Source organism: Centroberyx gerrardi, chromosome 13, assembly GCF_048128805.1.
Source record: "Centroberyx gerrardi isolate f3 chromosome 13, fCenGer3.hap1.cur.20231027, whole genome shotgun sequence".
NCBI lineage: Eukaryota > Metazoa > Chordata > Actinopteri > Beryciformes > Berycidae > Centroberyx > Centroberyx gerrardi.
The window spans coordinates 31066417-31090074 of record NC_136009.1 but is presented as its reverse complement, the minus strand read 5'-3'; the positions used below and the strand labels follow the sequence as shown (position 1 = coordinate 31090074).

General features: G+C 39.0%; 2 protein-coding genes across 2 annotated transcripts; both read right to left on the bottom strand.

Annotated features, from left to right (window-relative positions):
- Positions 1-3123: 3123 nt before the first annotated feature.
- Positions 3124-8907, bottom strand: LOC144542151 (immunoglobulin lambda-1 light chain-like). The gene is made up of 4 exons (XM_078287858.1): positions 8877-8907; positions 8440-8784; positions 5169-5225; positions 3124-3907 (listed from the first exon to the last, which is right to left on the bottom strand). Exons 1-4 carry the CDS (start codon positions 8905-8907, stop codon positions 3381-3383), a joined length of 960 nt encoding a protein of 319 aa, XP_078143984.1. The 3' UTR covers positions 3124-3380.
- A 4804-nt stretch (positions 8908-13711) lies between these two features.
- Positions 13712-23017, bottom strand: LOC144542170 (immunoglobulin lambda-1 light chain-like). The gene is made up of 5 exons (XM_078287907.1): positions 22987-23017; positions 22570-22894; positions 20237-20283; positions 18627-18920; positions 13712-13815 (listed from the first exon to the last, which is right to left on the bottom strand). Exons 1-5 carry the CDS (start codon positions 23015-23017, stop codon positions 13712-13714), a joined length of 801 nt encoding a protein of 266 aa, XP_078144033.1.
- Between the last annotated feature and the right edge of the window lie 641 nt (positions 23018-23658).

Genomic DNA, 23658 nt, shown 5'->3' with positions numbered 1-23658 from the left:
TGGAAATAAAGCCGGGCTTCCTGGAAGGATTCTTAACCAAAATAAATAATTGTAACTGTCATTTTGTTGATATGACAAACCACAGTGAGCGGTGTGGAGCTGCAGTGAAACCACAGCCTGTCTGTTATCGTCAGCGTCACCCAGCAGCAAATCACATGTTGCTTCACTGGCAGCAGGACGGGTTTGATGAGTCCTGACTGCTGAACAACTTTCTTTAAAGCAATATTCCACTTAGTTTCAACATGGACTTATTTATTTGAAAAGCAGAATATAATCTCCTCACCAAGATCAGATGCAGCCGGACCAGTTTGTAGCGTTCAGATTTTGACTTCCCATTCATTTGAATGGAAAGTGACATTGAACACGTTGGTGAACAGATTCAACAACAGATCTGCTGCTGTGATTTCCAGCTGACTGTTGGTCCCACGCTTCAGAACAGAATCTCACCAAACAGCATTTTTATTGATAGAAGAGAACACAGCGGAGGGATACCATTTAGGAGAGATAGTTCCTGTTGGGGAGACCGGATCTACTTTTATTTGACTCATTTTAGTGTAAAGCAAGAATAGAAATGCAAAATGAGGACGGACCAGTTGCTGCTTTATTGTCTTCCAGCAGGATCTGTTGTTGAATCTGTTCACCAACGTGTTCAATGTCAGTTTTCAGGAGATTTTGGTGGCTCATTCAAACTCTACAAACTGGTCCAGCTGCATCTGGTCTTGGTGAGTAGTTTATATTGTGCTTTTCAAATAAATAACCCCCATGTTAAAACTAAGTGGAATATTGCTTTAAGATCCTCTGAATCACCTACAAGGCCTGGACCGGCCTGGAACCCGGTTCTATCTGTGAGCCGCTGACTCTTTATCGGCCCGTGACTTCACTTAGGTCCTCAGGTGGAGGTCTGCCGGTCGTCTCCAATTCTAGATTCCAAACTAAGGGAGAACGTGTCTCGGCAGTTTTGGCCCCAACTCTCTGGAATCGTCTCCCTCTGCCGATCAGATCAGAGTCTGTTGTCTCCTTTAAGCAGCTGCTGAAAACCCACTTCTACAGGCCGGCCTTCCTGACGAGGGGCTGGACGGGTCTCTGCTCTTTATTTGGTTAGGACTTGTGTGTATGGAGGAGTTTATGTGTGTATTGTATAGGTTTAACCTTTTCATCATCATGGGGTTTGAAATGCTTCATGGTTTTTACTGTTTTTACTTTCTATATGTATGGTTGTGTTGTTTTAAGATGCTTTTGTCTTCTCTTCAATCTTTTCTGTCTTTCATGTCTTTTCTGTCTTTGATCCTCTTGTTGGGAAGCGCTTTGTAAACTGTGAGTTTTAAAAAGTGTCTATTTAAGTGAAGCTTTACTGACTGACTTACTCCTGCTCCATCTTTCATATGATCTCCTCTTTCTCTCTATCTCTAGGAGGAAGAATAGCAGCATTAAAAAGCTAATCATGTTGTTGAGGAAGTGGTTTTGTTTCCACACAGTAAGACTGAAACAGAAACCACATCAGCTCGTTTACAGCCTGAACCCGACCCTTCCCGCCTCATCGCTGCTCAGCATTCACCAACATTATGATACACGAATGTTGACTTCATAAACACACAGTCTGAAATGTAACAACAGATTGGCAATTCACAAAGGGATTATTATTATTATTTCAGTCCCATTTATTTCTGTTTGAGTTCATCTTACAGCAACATTTCAGCTGCTGACACTGTACAGCAAGCAGCAAACCTGACAAACATTATATAAAGTCAATGAACTGAAGCAAAACACACTTCATTACACTGAATAATGGAATTACCACTGAATTACTGACAAGGTCTTCATGAAAAAAAACTGATATTTCTCAGAGAAATTACAACCATCATGCTCAGTGTTCTTAAAATGACAAAATGTACAATTTCATGTCTTTATTTATATCGCACTTTTAAAAAAATGCTTACAAAGCGCTTCACAAAAATAAAATAAGAATAAAAAGTTCCTGACAGAATGCAGATGTTAAGAAAAAAGAGAAGCAATAGTAGACAATAATAAACAATATATCTACTGCTGAGCAAAGCAATACGATATTATAGAGCAAAGCATTCATTGTTCAAATAAATGTTCAGAATATTATCATAGACAAAAAATTACAAATGCTGTAACTGATACTAACTTAAATATTTTGTAAAGTTTCTCTGAAAACAAATTAAAAAGATAAAAGGCAGCAGAAGAAACTATCTAGATGAAAGAAAGAAACTATATCAATGAAAATTTATATCTGAAAGTACAATGCTGCCTTCATAAAATCCTTTAATGATCTTAACACATCAAACATGTTCATTACATTTGTTTTAATAATAATGTCAAATTCACAATTTGGCTAAATAAGATAAACATAATCTGAATTTGTTATGATTGCTGCTCAGATTGTTCTGGTGAACTCAATTATGAGACAGATTGGATTATTTTTGTTAAACTAATTTATTAAAACTGTTTCTTTTTATTAATTAATACCAAATAAAACAACACAATACACAATCATGAATCTGGAATAAAAAACTCAATTTTTTGCTCTATTGAAACAATTTGAAACAGGAACAACAAGATGAGAGAAACATTTGTACGGATGAAAAGCTGGACAGAAAGCAGAGGAACATGGCAGTCAGTCAGCATGTGTGTTGGTGGAGCCTCCCTTGTTTGTATGGATCATGAGGAGAGAGAGTCCACAGCAGTACACCATGCTCTTCACTATCATCACTGTGTAAACCAGAGAGAGCAGCTTCACCCTGCACTGGGACTGGAAGGAGACTGGAGACAAGACAAACAGCACAAGTCAACCATTCCTCTCTGTTTGCTCATTCATCCAACTATGGAAATGTTTTGCATTTAGTCTTCAGTAAAGCCGTTTAGATTCTGATCATCACACACTGTAAATCCCCCAAACTGTACAAATGATTTGTTGTGAATTTGCAAAGGCAGCAGGTGATCTTACAGTTTGTACGATTTTGTAAGGTTTGTGCTGGTATCTGGGCTTCCACCGCGCCTCCTTGGTGCTCGAGACTGCTCAAGACTGGAGACGAGACAAACAGCAGGAAATGTTTTGCATTTAGTCTTCAGGAAAAATCAAGAACAAAACACATCTGCACATCCAGAAGAAAGGTGCCGGATCAAAGAAAATATCAAGTGAAGGACAGAAGATCCGCACACAGAAACGCTCCCATATGAAAACTTTATAAAGAAGTGACGTTTGGAGCAACAAGCTCTTCCTCAAACTGATTCCAAACAGCAGAGAATCTCCATCTGAAATACCCAGAAACCCTAGCAGAAAATCAGGTGACATAACACACCTGTTCCAAGGTGATGATCATACACAACAACATGTAGAAAACTCTAGACCAAAACAGTCAGTTTAAATGTAGCTTGTGCTCCTCACAGCTGTAAAGCCCCAAACTGTCCAAATGCTGAGTAGTGAATGTGCAGCAGCAGGTGATCTTACAGTCAGTCTGGTGAGCTGTGTCTCTTTCTGGAGGGCCGCTGGCTGCAGCAGCTGTTGTTGGAGCCACAGGAGGCTCTGAAATAGAAAAGGAGTCCAATGTGAAAAATGAAGCTAAATCAGCGCTAAACACAAGCGGCCGGCCTTCATTACCTGCTGGTATCCGGGCTTCCACCGCGCCTCCTTGGTGCTTCACGGAGCAGACGTATGGATACGCCGCCGCCTTTTCCCGATCGATAAGCAGGATGGCGGCGGGGCGGCCCGGCTCTCCGAGCTCCACCGTCTCTCCCTCGGTAGTCCCGGTCTCCTCTCTCCTCCAGGAGAACCGGACCAGAGGAGGAAACATGGATGTGGCCAGACACAGCAGGGAGCTCTTCCCCTTCAGGTCCGCTCTGGACGCTGGGTACACGCTCACTTTGGGCTTCACGACTCGCTCAGCTGAGGTTTGACAAGACAGTCACACATTCATCTAGTCAACAGCAGTTTACAGCCAGAGATAAAACACCACATCACATCATGAAGCATACAACACACATTTACCATCAGATACCATACAACACACATTTACCATCAGATACCATACAACACACATTTACCATCAGATACCATACAACACACATTTACCATCAGATAATATATAAAATATATAAAATATATTTCCCATCATATAAAGAGGAACACATTGGAAATAAGTTTTGGAAACTTTATGTGTTTTCCTCGATGATTTTAATTAATGCATGACTGATGGCTGTGCTTTTTTTTTGATTATCAAATAAACAAATACATATAAATAATATATAAAATACATATGGTAAATATATTTTATATAAGCCTTTTATATGATGTTAAATATATTTTGATATAGAACATCTATATAAAATAGATTTAACATCATCGACCATCAAAATATATTTACCATTATATACCATATAAAATATATGAACCATCATTGAATAATTTAAATTATTTATGATATTTTGTATATTCCTTTAGCAGTTTTAAAGCTGAATTAAAAATCTGGCTTAAAGCTAAACAAACATGCAACCACTGATTTGTAGACTGTAACTGACTTCATTTTTAAAGCACATGCACTCTGCACTGGTTTTTACATTTTGTATACTTCAATGTCTATTATGTGTTAATGTTGTGTGTTTGTATTTGCTGCAGATTGTATATATGTATGTTTTGAATTGTAACCTGCCAAGGGACTGCAGATGAAAATGAGCTCTAAGCTAAATCTGGTACAATACATCAAATGGTAACATTGATGTTTAACATTGTACATGGTCCCTTACAAATAAATGAGATAGATCAAATAATAAATAAAATATCTGTAACCTACAGATTAAGAGGATGTTATTATGGGCTGTATGAATATGAAGCAATAGAAATCCTTTTCCTCCATCATGATAATTCAGTCACATACATTGAATATCAGCCTGTGATAATATAGAATGGAATTAGAGAATCAGTGCTGAGTTTCTCAAATCACTTGGCAGATTTTTAAGATGTTCGGCTGCACAAGAAAATGATGAAGCAACACAAACGTCCTTCACATACTAATTTAGTTTTTAATGTATGAATGGCTGCATATTGAATTCTCAACCAGTGATGAAAGACTAACATGTAAAGCCTAAAGCAGCAGAAAACAAACTAAAGACACATTTTCACTGCAGGAAAAAGGAACATTTTGTCTTACCTGTCACATACAGTCTGGTGCCAGAGCCAAAGATCTTGTCGCCCACAGTGAAATATCCTGTAACATAAACTGTCTGTGTTGTTCCATCTGTCAGCTGAGGTGAACATGTCCAAATTATTGATCAAGTCTCATATTTGGGCTTCATGATGTTTCTCTAATGTTCATATCAACATGACTGTCAAATCTTCATTTCTGGTCCTTTATTTGAGCCACTGAGGCAGAAAGAGGCGGGATCCTAGATTCCTCCTAGATTTAAAATGAGTCCAACAGAGGAGACGTGTTGTCTATCAGTTTAGAAACATTTACTAAATTAGACTTTAACTCACTGGAAGTTGCTCTTCTGCGGCCGATTGAAACTGCTTTTGAAACTTTATTTGTCATTCCTACAGTTTCACAGCTTCACTCTTGAGCAGGGGGTTCAGCGCCTTGCTCAAGGGAACCTCAACAGGATTAAAGGAGGGGAGAGCGTTACTCCTTACTTTCCTTGGACACATTTGAACAAGGAGTCTTGGGATTTGAACCAGCGACCTCTCAGTCACAAACCTGCTTCTTTAACTTCCAGGTTTCTCTCTCCTGGAAGTGTGGAACCTTAAAGGTGCGTTCACATCAGCACCGGCAATCGGCTTGGCATCTCTCTCTCTCTCTCTCTCTCTCTGTGTCTCTATCTCTCTCTCTGTCTGTCTCTCTCTCTCTCTCCCTCTCTCTTTCTCTCTCTCATCAGAAACAACTGTCTGTCTGACTGTCTGTCTGTCTGTCTGTCTTACATCTAATCATCAGTTCAAATGTATAAATCAACCCCAGCAGTAAAGACCCTGGCAGGTTGATCATTAAATCTATCTGTGATTTTGTGGTACAGATGTGACGGTGTTACAGAGTATTTCCACTGTGTATTTCTGTCAAATGTATTTTACCATAAATCCTCTAATAGTGGCCTGTAGTCAATTACAGTTTTTCTCAGTCGCTTTGGAACATTTCTCGAATCATCCTTAACATTTGCAAAACAGTAAGTGCATTTCTCGAAACAATTCGTACAAACAGCACCACACACTGGATTACCTGCAAAAGCCGTAACTTGCTCAAAACCCTTAGTCTATCTCTCAAAAGTAAATATTTATGTCAGTGAACATGTCAGTGAACATGTCAGTGAACATGTCAGTGCCATCAGAATGACAAGTCCTTGTGTCATTGTTTACAAACAAGACAGTCAAAATGCTTAGCCATGTTGTCAATATAACAGTGACTCTGTAAGTATTTTCTGATGTAAACTATGGCTCAGGTTTTGATGACAATGATTGAAAATGCACAAGGCTGCACTTTTTCTGTATGGCATGTATCAATTTCAACAGTACAAAGTTCCACATTACTGCATGTGGGAGACTGATTGCAAGAGATTGGACAGGATTCACATTTACGCTTTTACTGTTTGTACTGTAATTTGTTGACAGACCATGTCACTGCGATACAGAAAAGAAAAAGACAAGACTGTTTCACAGCACTGTATAGCACAAAGGAAAAAAATACAAAATTAGAAATGTAAACATCTATATATGCTTGCCAATTAAAGGTTCATGAGATGCACCTCTGAGATATTTTAGAGAACCGGTTGATCATTGGTTGATCAACCGGTAACCCTAACCCTACGCATCACACATTCCCCTTCTTTAGTGAAAGTCAAGATTCACCTGAGAGCAATTCATCAATTCAGGACACATTTACAAAAAAAGTCTAATAGAAATGTATAGAAAATATGCTTGACAGATTATGACAACTGGTTCAACCATTTTGCATGTAATGACTTATGCAATGAACTAATGCCTAGATGTTTTGGGGGGTAAGACTATTCAACAGAGAACCAGTATAATACATTTTGATCAACATGACATGAGCAATTGATAATGTAGGAAACAGCAGACAATTGTACATAATCATTTGCATGAATGTGCCAAAGCATTTGCAATTTGTTCAAAAGAATGAGAAATTGCTTTTATGATGTGCACAAGTGACTAGATGATGTGGAGGTTGAACAAGAAGTTTTGAGAATTTCAATTCTGATCTGAGAAATGTACCAAAGCCACTGAGAAAAACTGTAAAAGCCGGGTCTCCGATAATGGCCGGGGGCGTGGTCGACACGAACAAATAAAGGCCGGCCTCAAATACAGCCCGGGGAAAAAAACAAAGGAAACAAGACTAGCCCTCGGCGTGCCGAATCCTCCAACGGCGATATGAAATAACTGTATAGATTCTATTCTTAGCTTCAGTTAGCTTCAGCTTACATGCAAACAACGGTGGATACCGGTAAACTCCTGCTGCCTGTTTGTAACTGTAGTTTGTAGTAACGTACAAGTGCCACAAAACGGCTACCTAACGAACCCCGACAGAAGCAGATCAGAAAACAAGGAGGCTTCGTACTAAAATATGAGCAAATATACTTATCAAACAGAGGGAATTAGAAATAAAGGCCTGTTTCTAATATGAGCCTGCTTCCAATAAAGGCCTGGTACCCTCTGCAGTTGAGGTAAATAAAGACCTGGGCCGATATTAGAGGAATTACGGTAGTCTGAATCAGATTTCCTGGCAGTAATTTCTAAATTCTAAAAAAATCTGTCTGTCTGTCTGTCTGTCTGTCTGTCTTACATCTAATCATCAGATCAAATGTATAAATCAACCCCAGCAGTAAAGACCCTGGCAGGTTGATCATTAAATCTATCTGTGATTTTGTGGTACAGATGTGACGGTGTTACAGAGTATTTCCACTGTGTATTTCTGTCAAATGTATTTTAGTCTGAATCAGATTTCCTGGCAGTAATTTCTGACTTGATAACATTGTTGTTTGAAGTCAAAGCTCTTCTTCAAAGTTTAAAAATGGATATAATATTGGGGGGGTTACACTGTCCAAAGCTCAATGTGTACGCTTCTTTAGATGTGTACACATTGGAGGAAGCTGGAGAACTGAGGACTTGTACCTCAGTTTATTCAACACCCAGGATATTGGTTCTTTATCGGCAGATGGGTTTGAAGAACTCACGGTGGCAACGACACAATGTAAAGAAAAGCTTCAGAGCTCAGAGACATTTCTGTGTCTTCAGCAGTGTCCTCTAAGAACCAGATGACAACTGAGATGGGAGGTGAAATATCTGAACCTGGGCTGTGGTTTCCTGCTCTCAGATCAATGTCTCTTCCTCTGAGAAACAGAGTCGCCATCTGTTCATTTCTTGGTTAACGCTGCAGAGTTTTTGTACAGGGTGGAGGGATCACTTCTCACTGTGGGAACCTGACTTATAACAGGAGCAGTAGTAGGTGGCTGAATGGAGGAGTTTTACTTTATTGATCTGCAACTCACAGCCGTTCTCTGTTCTTACAGCTGAGAAATCATCTTTTTGAGGATGGTTGTAACTTGAATCAACTTCACCATCCCTCCTATTAATATCAAGAATCACTCTGAATGTTTCTGTCTCTTTCTTCTGGTACCAGTATACATAACTGCTCTGATCTGAAAAGGTGTAACACTGGCCAGTGTTTTTACAGCTGAAGGAAACCTTCTCATCTTCTCTGCTGGTCAATGATAACTGGTCCTGAAGCAGCTCTGCTGCTATGGCAACTGCTGCTGTAGAGAAACGGACACATAAATGAAGGTTACTGTCACAGAGTTTGTTAAATGTTGAGTTTGTTGGATCCTGATTGGTTGGAAACACTCACCTAAACACAGAGAGCACAGAGCAACACTTGGGAGGAAAAGCATTTTCTCCAGTGACGTTTCCTCTGTTGAACCTGGTAGAAGTGCGGCTCCGGTTCAGCTGAGGCCAGATAAGGACGGCTTGTGAGATCACATGAGGGCCGCGTGGTTTCTAACAGGTCCTCAAACCTCCCATCGCTCCCTGCGGCGGACAGATAAGGCCGCCGGTTGTGATCGACAGCTCAGTTGAACCTATGGTGTAGTTTTCCATTGTGTCAGAGGTTTTAAAGGGGAGAGGAGGCGGACCAGAGGAGCAACAGGCAGCACACAGTTACCATCCAGATGGACGACTGGATCCTGGATCCTAGAACACATCAGAGAGTTAGTCACTATTTTAACACTGAACATAATCATCTGTATTCATAAAGCACTTTCCAAAACACAGTTACCATCCAGATGGACGACTGGATCCAGCATCAGCCTGCTGCTCTTTCACTAAATATGTCGTATTCTGTAGAAACTGCATCATGGTGGAAATGAGTCTCAACCCAACAAATAAATAAACTACAAATATAAACAAAATAAACAACATGATGACAGAGAAATGGCTTTTAGTATATATTTAGTTTATATTATTATATACTAAATATATTGGATTACATTATGATCAGCCCAGGAAGCAGCAGAACTAATTTATAAATCTATTTCTCCCATTTGCAGTTTAATAAAGCAAAACATTCATTATGTAAATTACTGCTGAATATTTAGAATATTAACAAAGGCAGCGTGACACAGTTATCATAGAAAACATCAATTAGACATTTTGCCAATTACATAAAATTTAAATTTCTTGCAAAGTTACAATCAAATCAAATTGAAAAATAATTCATTAATTTACCATGGATGAAAAAAAAATAAATAAATTGAACACAAACTGATTACAATTAAACTATTTTTAATATAATACGCCCATTTTAAAATCCATTGATGTATAATAAGCTACTTTCTGTTCTTTATATATATATATTTTACATAATCCAACACTCTTTTGTTAGAGACCACTTCACATTAAAAATTTGGATTAAAAATATTTAAAAATAAAAACTCTGAATTCATTATGTTGCTGCTCAGATCATAATAAAGAGGATGAATTATTCTTTTTTTGATTTGTTAAATTTCTCATTTAATTAATTTCCAGCAAATAAAAAACAAAACAACAAAAATACAGAATTCTGAATGTAGAACAAAATAAAAGCCACCAGCTGTTATTCAGAAATCTCACTACTATATTTAACTGGAAACAGAAATGATAAAAAATAAGAGAGAAATATTTCTATCAATCAAATATTGTTTTCATTATATACCATATTATATATACAGTGATCAATTAGAATCAAAAACATGAATGATGAAGAATTGATTAGTTATTGGAAACCAGCTAATATTACCTAAATCCTCTGAAACACAACAGGCTGCTGCTGGCAGGAACTGTCCTTTAAAACACAAAACCATACACACTCATCCATAATCAATAAGAAAGTGTTCCATAATACACTATTAATAGCAGAGAATTAGATAATACAGTCAATAACAAAGAATTAGAAAATATAGTCAATAATAGAAACAGAGACAAACAGATGCTGCTGTCCACTTGTTTTAATATTCTGATTTAAATGAATATTTTCTCCTTCCATTGGCTTTGAAACAGGAAACTGACTCACGGCAGAAAATATTTTTCCCTTGTTGTGTTTTAGTAAAATATAAACTTCAGTTCAGACAAAAACAGAATTGAATAGAGTCCAGATGTCAAACCGTCTCAGTTGTCAGAGTTTTAGTCCCAGTCCAGATGAAACCTGATCACCAAGAAAATCACACCGATATGGAGTTTGATTCTGTGATGATATGACATCAATATTTTAAAGTGAGATATTTTGAAGTGAGATTTCCTCTGACAAAATGCTTCATAGCACAAAGCAAACCAAACGACGGTATTTTTAATGACGGAGACACTTTACAGACCGGATCCAACAGATTTTACAATGATTGAATAATAAAGTGAATAATGAAGTCTTCATGTGGTCTTTTAAAAGGATTTGAAAAGGTGAAACAGTCAGTATATATCCTGTCACCATGTTGAGAGGGAACTGGATTTATTTGGATTGTGTTGAACTAGATGTTTCCCTACAGAATTACACTTTCTGCATTAAAGGTTCAACCTGCCATCCAGTACAGAGAGAGAATACAGAGGAAAAACTACTTTGAAATTCTTACACTTTAGTCATTTAGTTGATGTTTTTATCCAGAATAACTGACAGTGATCATCAGGAATATTAGTTATCTGTTATCTGCTGCTGTGACCTCTGACCTCTGACCTCTGACCTCCCTGCTGATCTAGGAACTGAAGCTGATCAGAGGTGATGAGGAGGAGGTGATGAAGAGGTGATGAAGAGGAGGTGATGAAGAGGTGATGAAGAGGTGATGAAGAGGAGGTGATGAAGAGGAGGTGATGAAGAGGTGATGAAGAGGATGTGATGAAGAGGAGGTGATGAAGAGGTGATGAAGAGGAGGTGATGAAGAGGTGATGAAGAGGTGATGAAGAGGAGGTGATGAAGAGGAGACACTGTCTTGACAGAGGAGGAGTGATTTGTCTTGTTGGAAGATGTTGAGTTAAATGGGAAACAGCACATTGGTTCATGTTTTTACTGAAGAAACAATACTGTTAGTGGATGTGACTGTTAAAGTGAAGTTCATACAGTCCAGTCCTTCAGTCAGACCAGAACCAACAGTGAATCCAACCTGATGACATCATGAAGGTTCTTCTGTTATTATTTCTGCAGCTGTGAAAACAACACAGAGCCATCTAGTGGAGAAAATGAAGAGAGAACACTGACTGACCTGAAGACTGACTACTACTACTGTTACTACTACTACTAATACTACTGTTACTACTACTACTAATACTACTACTGTTACTACTACTACTAATACTACTACTGTTACTACTACTACTAATACTACTGTTACTACTACTACTAATACTACTACTACTGTTACTACTACTACTAATACTACTACTGTTACTACTACTACTAATACTACTACTACTGTTACTACTACTACTAATACTACTACTGTTACTACTACTACTAATACTACTACTGTTACTACTACTACTAATACTACTACTACTGTTACTACTACTACTACTACTGTTACTACTACTACTACTGATACTACTACTACTACTAATACTACTGTTACTACTACTACTAATACTACTGTTTCTACTACTACTAATACTACTACTGTTACTACTACTACTAATACTACTGTTACTACTACTACTAATACTACTACTGTTACTACTACTACTACTACTACTACTACTAATACTACTACTGTTACTACTACTACTACTACTACTACTAATACTACTGTTACTACTACTACTACTACTACTACTACTGTTACTACTACTACTACTACTACTACTACTACTACTAATAACAATACTACTACTGTTACTACTACTACTACTACTACTACTACTACTACTACTAATACTACTGTTACTACTACTACTACTACTACTACTGTTACTAGTATTACTGCTACTAGTACTGCTATTACTACTATTACTACTACTACTACTACTGTTACTATTTCTGTTACTAATATTACTACTACTACTACTGATACTAGTATTACTACTACTACTACTACTACTACTACTACTGTTACTAGTATTACTGCTACTTGTCAGTAAAAGAAAACGACACCTAAAACACTGAACTGTTCACTTTTTCCTCGTCTTTAACAGAAATGTGAAGTTGTGTTTTTGGTCTGTTAGACTGATCCTGGCACCATGGAGCTTCCCAACAGCATCTCTCTCTCCTACAGATGTGTTGTTGTTGTTTCTTCATTTAAAGGCGATATAATTCAGGTGTTTGCTGCCTCATTTCACAGACAGACCATAATAAATCTGTGGGTTTGATCAGCTTCACTGTCCGTGTTGAAATGGCTTTTAAAACTCACTTTCTGGCCCCAACTGTTTTGGAACCAAATCTCTCCTGTTGTAATTCCCACTGGTCGCCAGTAGAGGCCGATAGAGGCGATAGATCATCTGTGTGTTGATTTTACCGTTTGACCTCATTGATCTTTCTGTTTCATTGATCTGTCCTGTGTCTTTTATCTCTCCTGATTGTGCAGCACTTTGTAACTTTGTTTTGAAAAGTGCCTTATAAATACAGATTATTATTATATATTATTATAACACACCTTGAACTACTTCTTCCTTCAGCCTTCAGTGTTCATTTTCACTGCAAGGCCTGTCTATTCAAATTCTAATCGAACAATTATCTGAATCAGCGATCATTTTCTAATGCCTGATTTCAACTTAGAATGCACACAAGAGTTTATTTGCTGGAATTACTGAAATTCCAATTATTATTATTATTATTATTATTATTAGTATTAGTATTAGTGTTAGTATTGTATTTTGTCCAATAACTCGTCCATACATTGATAACCCTTTGTCCATTTTGACATATTCATAGTTCAGGTCAACTGCTACTGGGAAACAAATGATGTCACTGATTGGCCCATAGGGGGCGCTGTAATAAGCTCCCAAAGTCTGAGGCTCAGCCCCGCCGTCCTGTTAGTCGTAGAGATGTGAAACTTGGTACAGATATGTATCTGATCATGATGAACAGTTTTGCCTCTTGGACCCATAAGCTCCGCCTATAAAACATTCTGCCATTTTGGATTTTTGGAAAAAGCTTCAAAAATCTTCTTATAAACCGCAGGTCAGAATGACTCCAGATTCGGTCTGCAGGCTTCTTGGACTTGCCTTTACTTTGTTTGAAAGTAGCTAAGGAATCAGGTAAAAGATGGCGGAGTTGTGACCAATGCAGTGGAACCGTTTGGTTCTATTTGACTTTCCAGCTGACAGTAGCGCTCCGCTGTAGCTGCGGCCTGCAGGCAGCAGGGGGCGACACCTCACTACAGATAGTCTGCTTCATCTGCTGTTACTGTTACCACAGAGTTCAGTCAGGATCTCCTGCCTGTCAACCAGCTGTTACATTACAAATATCATTTGTTGTATCTTAACATTTGTTCTTGTTGTTTTATTTGTTCTGTCTGGTGATTTGATGCAGACTGAGCTCAGTCAGCTCACTGCAGGATCAACTGACTGCTGCAGGAATCAAACATAGAATCTGAAGTGATAGAACCGTCATTCCTGTTCAGATCTACACTCATGGTTGACTTGTGCTGTTTGTCTTGTCTCCAGTCTCCTTCCAGTCCCAGTGCAGGGTGAAGCTGCTCTCTCTGGTTTACACAGTGATGATAGTGAAGAGCATGGTGTACTGCTGTGGACTCTCTCTCCTCATGATCCATACAAACAAGGGAGGCTCCACCAACACACATGCTGACTGACTGTTTTCTGACTGGATCACTAACTGGAGCGGCCTCGTCACTTATAAACAAATAAATATGACTAAAATCAGAGGAATTATTAGATAGATATTGTCAATAAACTGCATCATCACAGTGTCTGAGTTGTGTGAAGATCCTTATTTTTATTGGATGCTCTCTGTCATTTCTCTGCTCTCTTGGCGCTGACTTTGGCAAAACGTCACGTGACGAAGGCTTTTAGTTTCCATCAGCTTGTGTAGAATTCAGCTGTAAAGAAAGCAGTTTTCTCCTGTTAGTTACTGAGTCGTATCTGCTGTCTCTATAGTGCAGACAGCTGCTTCAGTCAGATTTATCCCTCACTGATCACAACCACACTCCACATGTTTTTCTGCAGGAATCTATGAACTTTATGAAGCTATTTAACTAATGAACTGAACAGCAGTTCATTCCTCTGCGCTGTGAGGAATCAACGCTGACATCGAAGTTCTGCTTAGAAAAACAAAACACCGACATGTTTTTTTGTTCCTGAAACAGGAAACTGAGAGTCTTGGCTGCTGCTGCACAGAAACTTCACACTGAACCGTCTCAGTGTGTTTTTGTGCTTTCAGTCTGATAAATCATAATGTTTATTATATATGATTTCAAATGTTTTAGTGTAGCAGTGACGTCGAAGGAGGATTTCTGGAAATCTTGCTGCAGAGCGACTTGTGATGTGAGGCTGAAAATGCAAATAGAAAACACTGAAAAATGCACATCATGAATACATAAACAATTAGTAGACAACAACTTTTTTTTTTTTTGTTTTTTGAGAACAAAGTCACATGTGAAAAGCCTCATTGAATTCAAAGCACATGTGCTTTTTGTTGCTTTTCAGATTTGAAGGTGAAATTTCTCATTTCCTCTGTGGAAACGACTGAATGAGTGAAATATATGAGCTTAGAATTATATGGTTCCATCTCCCTTCAGGAGTTTTGACATATTGAGCTTCAAAATGTTCAGCATCCACTGAGTTAAATGGAGTCGGGGCCTTTTGTTTTAGAAATGACAGACTCAAAAATAGGTAGAATAGGTTCCACAGGTTTATGTGACCAACTCAGTTTGGACAAAAAGTCACATAGAACCGTATAATTCCAAGGTCACAAACTGTCTGTTTGCATGTGAAATTAAGTTTTCACATGTGAAACAAATATTGTTTCACATGTAATGGAAGATGAAAAAAACACTTCAGCTATGAACTGAAATGTTCACATCTGAAGTAAAAACTGTCACATGATGTCAGAATACAATGTAAAACAAATCAAGACATTCACATGTGAAAAGCAACACGTGTCCAAAATGCACATGTGCTTTGAATTCACATGTGACTTCGGTCAGGAAAATCCCACAGATTGAGTTGAGACTCTGTGGAAATAAAGCCGGGCTTCCTGGAAGGATTCTTAACCAAAATAAATAATCGTAACTCTCATTTTGTTGATATGACAAACCACAGTGAGCGGTGTGGAGCTGCAGTGAAACCACAGCCTGTCTGTTATCGTCAGCGTCACCCAGCAGCAAATCACATGTTGCTTCACTGGCAGCAGGACGGGTTTGATGAGTCCTGACTGCTGAACAACTTTCTTTAAAGCAATATTCCACTTAGTTTCAACATGGACTTATTTATTTGAAAAGCAGAATATAATCTCCTCACCAAGATCAGATGCAGCCGGACCAGTTTGTAGCGTTCAGATTTTGACTTCCCATTCATTTGAATGGAAAGTGACATTGAACACGTTGGTGAACAGATTCAACAACAGATCTGCTGCTGTGATTTCCAGCTGACTGTTGGTCCCACGCTTCAGAACAGAATTTCACCAAACAGCATTTTTATTGATAGAAGAGAACACAGCGGAGGGATACCATTTAGGAGAGATAGTTCCTGTTGGGGAGACCGGATCTACTTTTATTTGACTCATTTTAGTGTAAAGCAAGAATAGAAATGCAAAATGAGGACGGACCAGTTGCTGCTTTATTGTCTTCCAGCAGGATCTGTTGTTGAATCTGTTCACCAACGTGTTCAATGTCAGTTTTCAGGAGATTTTGGTGGCTCATTCAAACTCTACAAACTGGTCCAGCTGCATCTGGTCTTGGTGAGTAGTTTATATTGTGCTTTTCAAATAAATAACCCCCATGTTAAAACTAAGTGGAATATTGCTTTAAGATCCTCTGAATCACCTACAAGGCCTGGACCGGCCTGGAACCCGGTTCTATCTGTGAGCCGCTGACTCTTTATCGGCCCGTGACTTCACTTAGGTCCTCAGGTGGAGGTCTGCCGGTCGTCTCCAATTCTAGATTCCAAACTAAGGGAGAACGTGTCTCGGCAGTTTTGGCCCCAACTCTCTGGAATCGTCTCCCTCTGCCGATCAGATCAGAGTCTGTTGTCTCCTTTAAGCAGCTGCTGAAAACCCACTTCTACAGGCCGGCCTTCCTGACGAGGGGCTGGACGGGTCTCTGCTCTTTATTTGGTTAGGACTTGTGTGTATGGAGGAGTTTATGTGTGTATTGTATAGGTTTAACCTTTTCATCATCATGGGGTTTGAAATGCTTCATGGTTTTTACTGTTTTTACTTTCTATATGTATGGTTGTGTTGTTTTAAGATGCTTTTGTCTTCTCTTCAATCTTTCCTGTCTTTCATGTCTTTTCTGTCTTTCATCCTCTTGTTGGGAAGCGCTTTGTAAACTGTGAGTTTTAAAAAGTGTCTATTTAAGTGAAGCTTTACTGACTGACTTACTCCTGCTCCATCTTTCATATGATCTCCTCTTTCTCTCTATCTCTAGGAGGAAGAATAGCAGCATTAAAAAGCTAATCATGTTGTTGAGGAAGTGGTTTTGTTTCCACACAGTAAGACTGAAACAGAAACCACATCAGCTCGTTTACAGCCTGAACCCGACCCTTCCCGCCTCATCGCTGCTCAGCATTCACCAACATTATGATACACGAATGTTGACTTCATAAACACACAGTCTGAAATGTAACAACAGATTGGCAATTCACAAAGGGATTATTATTATTATTTCAGTCCCATTTATTTCTGTTTGAGTTCATCTTACAGCAACATTTCAGCTGCTGACACTGTACAGCAAGCAGCAAACCTGACAAACATTATATAAAGTCAATGAACTGAAGCAAAACACACTTCATTACACTGAATAATGGAATTACCACTGAATTACTGACAAGGTCTTCATGAAAAAAAACTGATATTTCTCAGAGAAATTACAACCATCATGCTCAGTGTTCTTAAAATGACAAAATGTACAATTTCATGTCTTTATTTATATCGCACTTTTTAAAAAATGCTTACAAAGCGCTTCACAAAAATAAAATAAGAATAAAACGTTCCTGACAGAATGCAGATGTTAAGAAAAAAGAGAAGCAATAGTAGACAATAATAAACAATATATCTACTGCTGAGCAAAGCAATACGATATTATAGAGCAAAGCATTCATTGTTCAAATAAATGTTCAGAATATTATCATAGACAAAAAATTACAAATGCTGTAACTGATACTAACTTAAATATTTTGTAAAGTTTCCCTGAAAACAAATTCAAAAGATAAAAGGCAGCAGAAGAAACTATCTAGATGAAAGAAAGAAACTATATCAATGAAAATTTATATCTGAAAGTACAATGCTGCCTTCATAAAATCCTTTAATGATCTTAACACATCAAACATGTTCATTACATTTGTTTTAATAATAATGTCAAATTCACAATTGGGCTAAATAAGATAAACACAATCTGAATTTGTTATGATTGCTGCTCAGATTGTTCTGGTGAACTCAATTATGAGACAGATTGGATTATTTTTTAAACAAATTTATTAAAACTGTTTCTTTTTATTAATTAATACCAAATAAAACAACACAAATACACAATCATGAATCTGGAATAAAAAACACATTTTTTCCTCTATTGAAACAATTTGAAACAGGAACAACAAGATGAGAGAAACATTTGTACGGATGAAAAGCTGGACAGAAAGCAGAGGAACATGGCAGTCAGTCAGCATGTGTGTTGGTGGAGCCTCCCTTGTTTGTATGGATCATGAGGAGAGAGAGTCCACAGCAGTACACCATGCTCTTCACTATCATCACTGTGTAAACCAGAGAGAGCAGCTTCACCCTGCACTGGGACTGGAAGGAGACTGGAGACAAGACAAACAGCACAAGTCAACCATTCCTCTCTGTTTGCTCATTCATCCAACTATGGAAATGTTTTGCATTTAGTCTTCAGTAAAGCCATTTAGATTCTGATCATCACACACTGTAAATCCCCCAAACTGTACAAATGATTTGTTGTGAATTTGCAAAGGCAGCAGGTGATCTTACAGTCAGTTTGTGCTGGTATCCGGGCTTCCACCGCGCCTCCTTGGTGCTTCACGGAGCAGACGTATGGATACGCCGCCGCCTTTTCCTGATCGATAAGCAGGATGGCGGCGGGGCGGCCCGGCTCTCCGAACTCCACCGTCTCTCCCTCGGTAGTCCCGGTCTCCTCTCTCCTCCAGGAGAACCGGACCAGAGGAGGAAACATGGATGTGGCCAGACACAGCAGGGAGCTCTTCCCCTTCAGGTCCGCTCTGGACGCTGGGTACACGCTCACTTTGGGCTTCACGACTCGCTCAGCTGAGGTTTGACAAGACAGTCACACATTCATCTAGTCAACAGCAGTTTACAGCCAGAGATAAAACACCACATCACATCATGAAGCATACAACACACATTTACCATCAGATACCATACAACACACATTTACCATCAGATACCATACAACACACATTTACCATCAGATACCATACAACACACATTTACCATCAGATACCATACAACACACATTTACCATCAGATACCATACAACACACATTTACCATCAGATAATATATCAAATATATCAAATATATTTCCCATCATATAAAGAGGACCATATTGGAAATAAGTTTTGGAAACTTTATGTGTTTTCCTGGATGATTTTAATTAATGCATGACTGATGGCTGTGCATTTTTTTGATTATCAAATAAACAAATACATATAAATAATATATAAAATACATATGGTAAATATACTTTATATAGGCCTTTTATATGATGGTAAATATATTTTGATATAGAACATCTATATAAAATAGATTTAACATCATCGACCATCAAAATATATTTACCATTATATACCATATAAAATATATGAACCATCATTGAATAATTACAATTATTTATGATATTTTGTATATTCCTTTAGCAGTTTTAAAGCTGAATTAAAAATCTGGCTTAAAGCTAAACAAACATGCAACCACTGATTTGTAGACTGTAACTGACTTCATTTTTAAAGCACATGCACTCTGCACTGGTTTTTACATTTTGTATACTTCAATGTCTATTATGTGTTAATGTTGTGTGTTTGTATTTGCTGCAGATTGTATATATGTATGTTTTGAATTGTAACCTGCCAAGGGACTGCAGATGAAAATGAGCTCTAAGCTAAATCTGGTACAATACATCAAATGGTAACATTGATGTTTAACATTGTACATGGTCCCTTACAAATAAATGAGATAGATCAAATAATAAATAAAATATCTGTAACCTACAGATTAAGAGGATGTTATTATGGGCTGTATGAATATGAAGCAATAGAAATCCTTTTCCTCCATCATGATAATTCAGTCACATACATTGAATATCAGCCTGTGATAATATAGAATGGAATTAGAGAATCAGTGCTGAGTTTCTCAAATCACTTGGCAGATTTTTAAGATGTTCGGCTGCACAAGAAAATGATGAAGCAACACAAACGTCCTTCACATACTAATTTAGTTTTTAATGTATGAATGGCTGCATATTGAATTCTCAACCAGTGATGAAAGACTAACATGTAAAGCCTAAAGCAGCAGAAAACAAACTAAAGACACATTTTCACTGCAGGAAAAAGGAACATTTTGTCTTACCTGTCACATACAGTCTGGTGCCAGAGCCAAAGATCCCGTACCAGTAGCTTCCCACAGTGAAATATCCTGTAACATAAACTGTCTGTGTTGTTCCATCTGTCAGCTGAGGTGAACATGTCCAAATGATTGATCAAGTCTCATATTTGGGCTTCATGATGTTTCTCTAATGTTCATATCAACATGACTGTCAAATCTTCATTTCTGGTCCTTTATTTGAGCCACTGAGGCAGAAAGAGGCGGGATCCTAGATTCCTCCTAGATTTAAAATGAGTCCAACAGAGGAGACGTGTTGTCTATCAGTTTAGAAACATTTACTAAATTAGACTTTAACTCACTGGAAGTTGCTCTTCTGCAGCCGATTGAAACTGCTTTTGAAACTTTATTTGTCATTCCTACAGTTTCACAGCTTCACTCTTGAGCAGGGGGTTCAGCGCCTTGCTCAAGGGAACCTCAACAGGATTAAAGGAGGGGAGAGCGTTACTCCTTACTTTCCTTGGACACATTTGAACAAGGAGTCTTGGGATTTGAACCAGCGACCTCTCAGTCACAAACCTGCTTCTTTAACTTCCAGGTTTCTCTCTCCTGGAAGTGTGGAACCTTAAAGGTGCGTTCACATCAGCACCAGCAATCGGCTTGGCTTCCCATTGACGTCAATGGAAAAGCAGGTGAAGGTGTTGCCTTCGATTAACGAACTAGATCTTCAGCTGCAGATGATGTTGCTCTCTGAACAGAGAAATGTTCTCTCTGGTATCTAGATCCACTGAATTTCCACCTAAATAAACGCTTCAATTGGGCCGGAACGATCCGGCAGCCTCAGTTTAAAGAAAAGTTTTAAGTCAAGTCAAGTTTATTTATATAGCCCTTTATCACAAGCATGTCTCAGAGGACTTTACAGAGAATGTGTCTAGCTAGAACTAACTAAACACAATCAGTGGTAAACAAAATTATGTAGGACAAACATAGTGAAAAACACAAGGTAGGTAGGAGCAGATTTAGCAAGACAAACAATCTGCCTGTTCTACAGCCTAACCTACCTGGCAACCCAGCCTTAGACCCTAAATGCACACAAGGAAAAACTCCCAGGAAAAACCTTAGTAGGAAAACTTGGAAGAAACCTTGGGCGGGCTGAGGCAGAGAGGGATCCCCCCCGGGACGGCTTAGTGTGCGATAGGTGCCGGGCAAACTTTGACAGAGTCATGGGCAACAATGATGACAGGAGAAAACAGAGAGAGACAAAAAGGAGAGGCAGCATGCGGCGGTGGGGGGGGGGCTGAGGCCAGCACTGAAGGAGCGAGGGCAGCGGTCGTAATTCAGCGTCCAGGTGGGAACAGCAGCAGGGAAGAGGAAGGCAGCGCTGACGACGAAGAGCAGGGCAGCACCCGTCACTGCCAGGTAGACCACTGACCTGGAGTCAGAGAAAAGGAGAGAGAGGAAGCCATGTACACACACACACACACCCAGACACACACACACACAACACGCCCAGACACACACACACGTACAGACAAAAGGAAGAAAACAGCTGTAACAGAACACACAGGGTCAGAGACAGGATGGGAGGGAGCAGCAATCAAGGAGATTTCTCTGGCATTTCTACTTTTTTGCTGATGGAAAACGTACCGAACCATGACACCTCTACTATCTGTCTGTCTGCCTGTCTGTCTGTCTGTCTGTCTGTCTGTCTGTCTTACATCTAATCATCAGATCAAATGTATAAATCAACCCCAGCAGTAAAGACCCTGGCAGGTTGATCATTAAATCTATCTGTGATTTTGTGGTACAGATGTGACGGTGTTACAGAGTATTTCCACTGTGTATTTCTGTCAAATGTATTTTAGTCTGAATCAGATTTCCTGGCAGTAATTTCTGACTTGATAACATTGTTGTTTGAAGTCAAAGCTCTTCTTCAAAGTTTAAAAATGGATATAATATTGGGGGGGTTACACTGTCCAAAGCTCAATGTGTACGCTTCTTTAGATGTGTACACATTGGAGGAAGCTGGAGAACTGAGGACTTGTACCTCAGTTTATTCAACACCCAGGATATTGGTTCTTTATCGGCAGATGGGTTTGAAGAACTCACGGTGGCAACGACACAATGTAAAGAAAAGCTTCAGAGCTCAGAGACATTTCTGTGTCTTCAGCAGTGTCCTCTAAGAACCAGATGACAACTGAGATGGGAGGTGAAATATCTGAACCTGGGCTGTGGTTTCCTGCTCTCAGATCAATGTCTCTTCCTCTGAGAAACAGAGTCGCCATCTGTTCATTTCTTGGTTAACGCTGCAGAGTTTTTGTACAGGGTGGAGGGATCACTTCTCACTGTGGGAATCTGACTTATAACAGGAGCAGTAGTAGGTGGCTGAATGGAGGAGTTTTACTTTATTGATCCGCAACTCACAGCCTTTCCCCTTTCTTACAGCTGAGAAATCATCTTTTTGAGGATGGTTGTAACCTGAATAAACTTCACCATCGCTAATATCAATACGAACAATCACTGTGAATGTTTCTGTCTCTTTCTTCTGGTACCAGTATACATAATCATCGTCACACTGGTCAGTGTCTTTACAGCTGAAGGAAACCTTCTCATTAACTTTGCTGGTCAATGATAACTGGTCCTGAAGCAGCTCTGCTGCCATGGCAACCGCTGCTGTAGAGAAACGGACACATAAATGAAGGTTACTGTCACAGAGTTTGTTAAATGTTGAGTTTGTTGGATCCTGATTGGTTGGAAACACTCACCTAAACACAGAGAGCACAGAGCAACACTTGGGAGGAAAAGCATTTTCTCCAGTGACGTTTCCTCTGTTGAACCTGGTAGAAGTGCGGCTCCGGTTCAGCTGAGGCCAGATAAGGACGGCTTGTGAGATCACATGAGGGCCGCGTGGTTTCTAACAGGTCCTCAAACCTCCCATCGCTCCCTGCGGTGGACAGATAAGGCCGCCGGTTGTGATCGACAGCTCAGTTGAACCTATGGTGTAGTTTTCCATTGTGTCAGAGGTTTTAAAGGGGAGAGGAGGCGGACCAGAGGAGCAACAGGCAGCACACAGTTACCATCCAGATGGACGACTGGATCCTGGATCCTAGAACACATCAGAGAGTTAGTCACTATTTTAACACTGAACATAATCATCTGTATTCATAAAGCACTTTCCAAAACACAGTTACCATCCAGATGGACGACTGGATCCAGCATCAGCCTGCTGCTCTTTCACTAAATATGTCGTATTCTGTAGAAACTACATCATGGTGGAAATGAGTCTCAACCCAACAAATAAATAAACTACAAATATAAACAAAATAAACAACATGATGACAGAGAAATGGCTTTAAATAGAGGAACTTATCGACTTAGAGTTAGACAGAAGGTGGATCCCAGATCAGAAATGTCTTTTATACATGAGGGATCAAAATCTAATTCAAACA

Coding starts and splice junctions, on each gene's coding strand:
- LOC144542151 (XM_078287858.1), bottom strand. CDS start 8,907: ATGCTTTTCCTCCCAAGTGTTGCTCTGTGCT. Junction 8,785..8,876: donor CCCAAGTGTTGCTCTGTGCT/CTCTGTGTTTAG, acceptor ATTTATGTGTCC/GTTTCTCTACAGCAGCAGTT. Junction 3,908..5,168: donor CACCAGACTGTATGTGACAG/GTAAGACAAAAT, acceptor GTCAAACCTCAG/CTGAGCGAGTCGTGAAGCCC.
- LOC144542170 (XM_078287907.1), bottom strand. CDS start 23,017: ATGCTTTTCCTCCCAAGTGTTGCTCTGTGCT. Junction 18,921..20,236: donor CACCAGACTGTATGTGACAG/GTAAGACAAAAT, acceptor GTCAAACCTCAG/CTGAGCGAGTCGTGAAGCCC. Junction 13,816..18,626: donor GATACCAGCACAAACTGACT/GTAAGATCACCT, acceptor TGCTGCCTGCAG/GCCGCAGCTACAGCGGAGCG.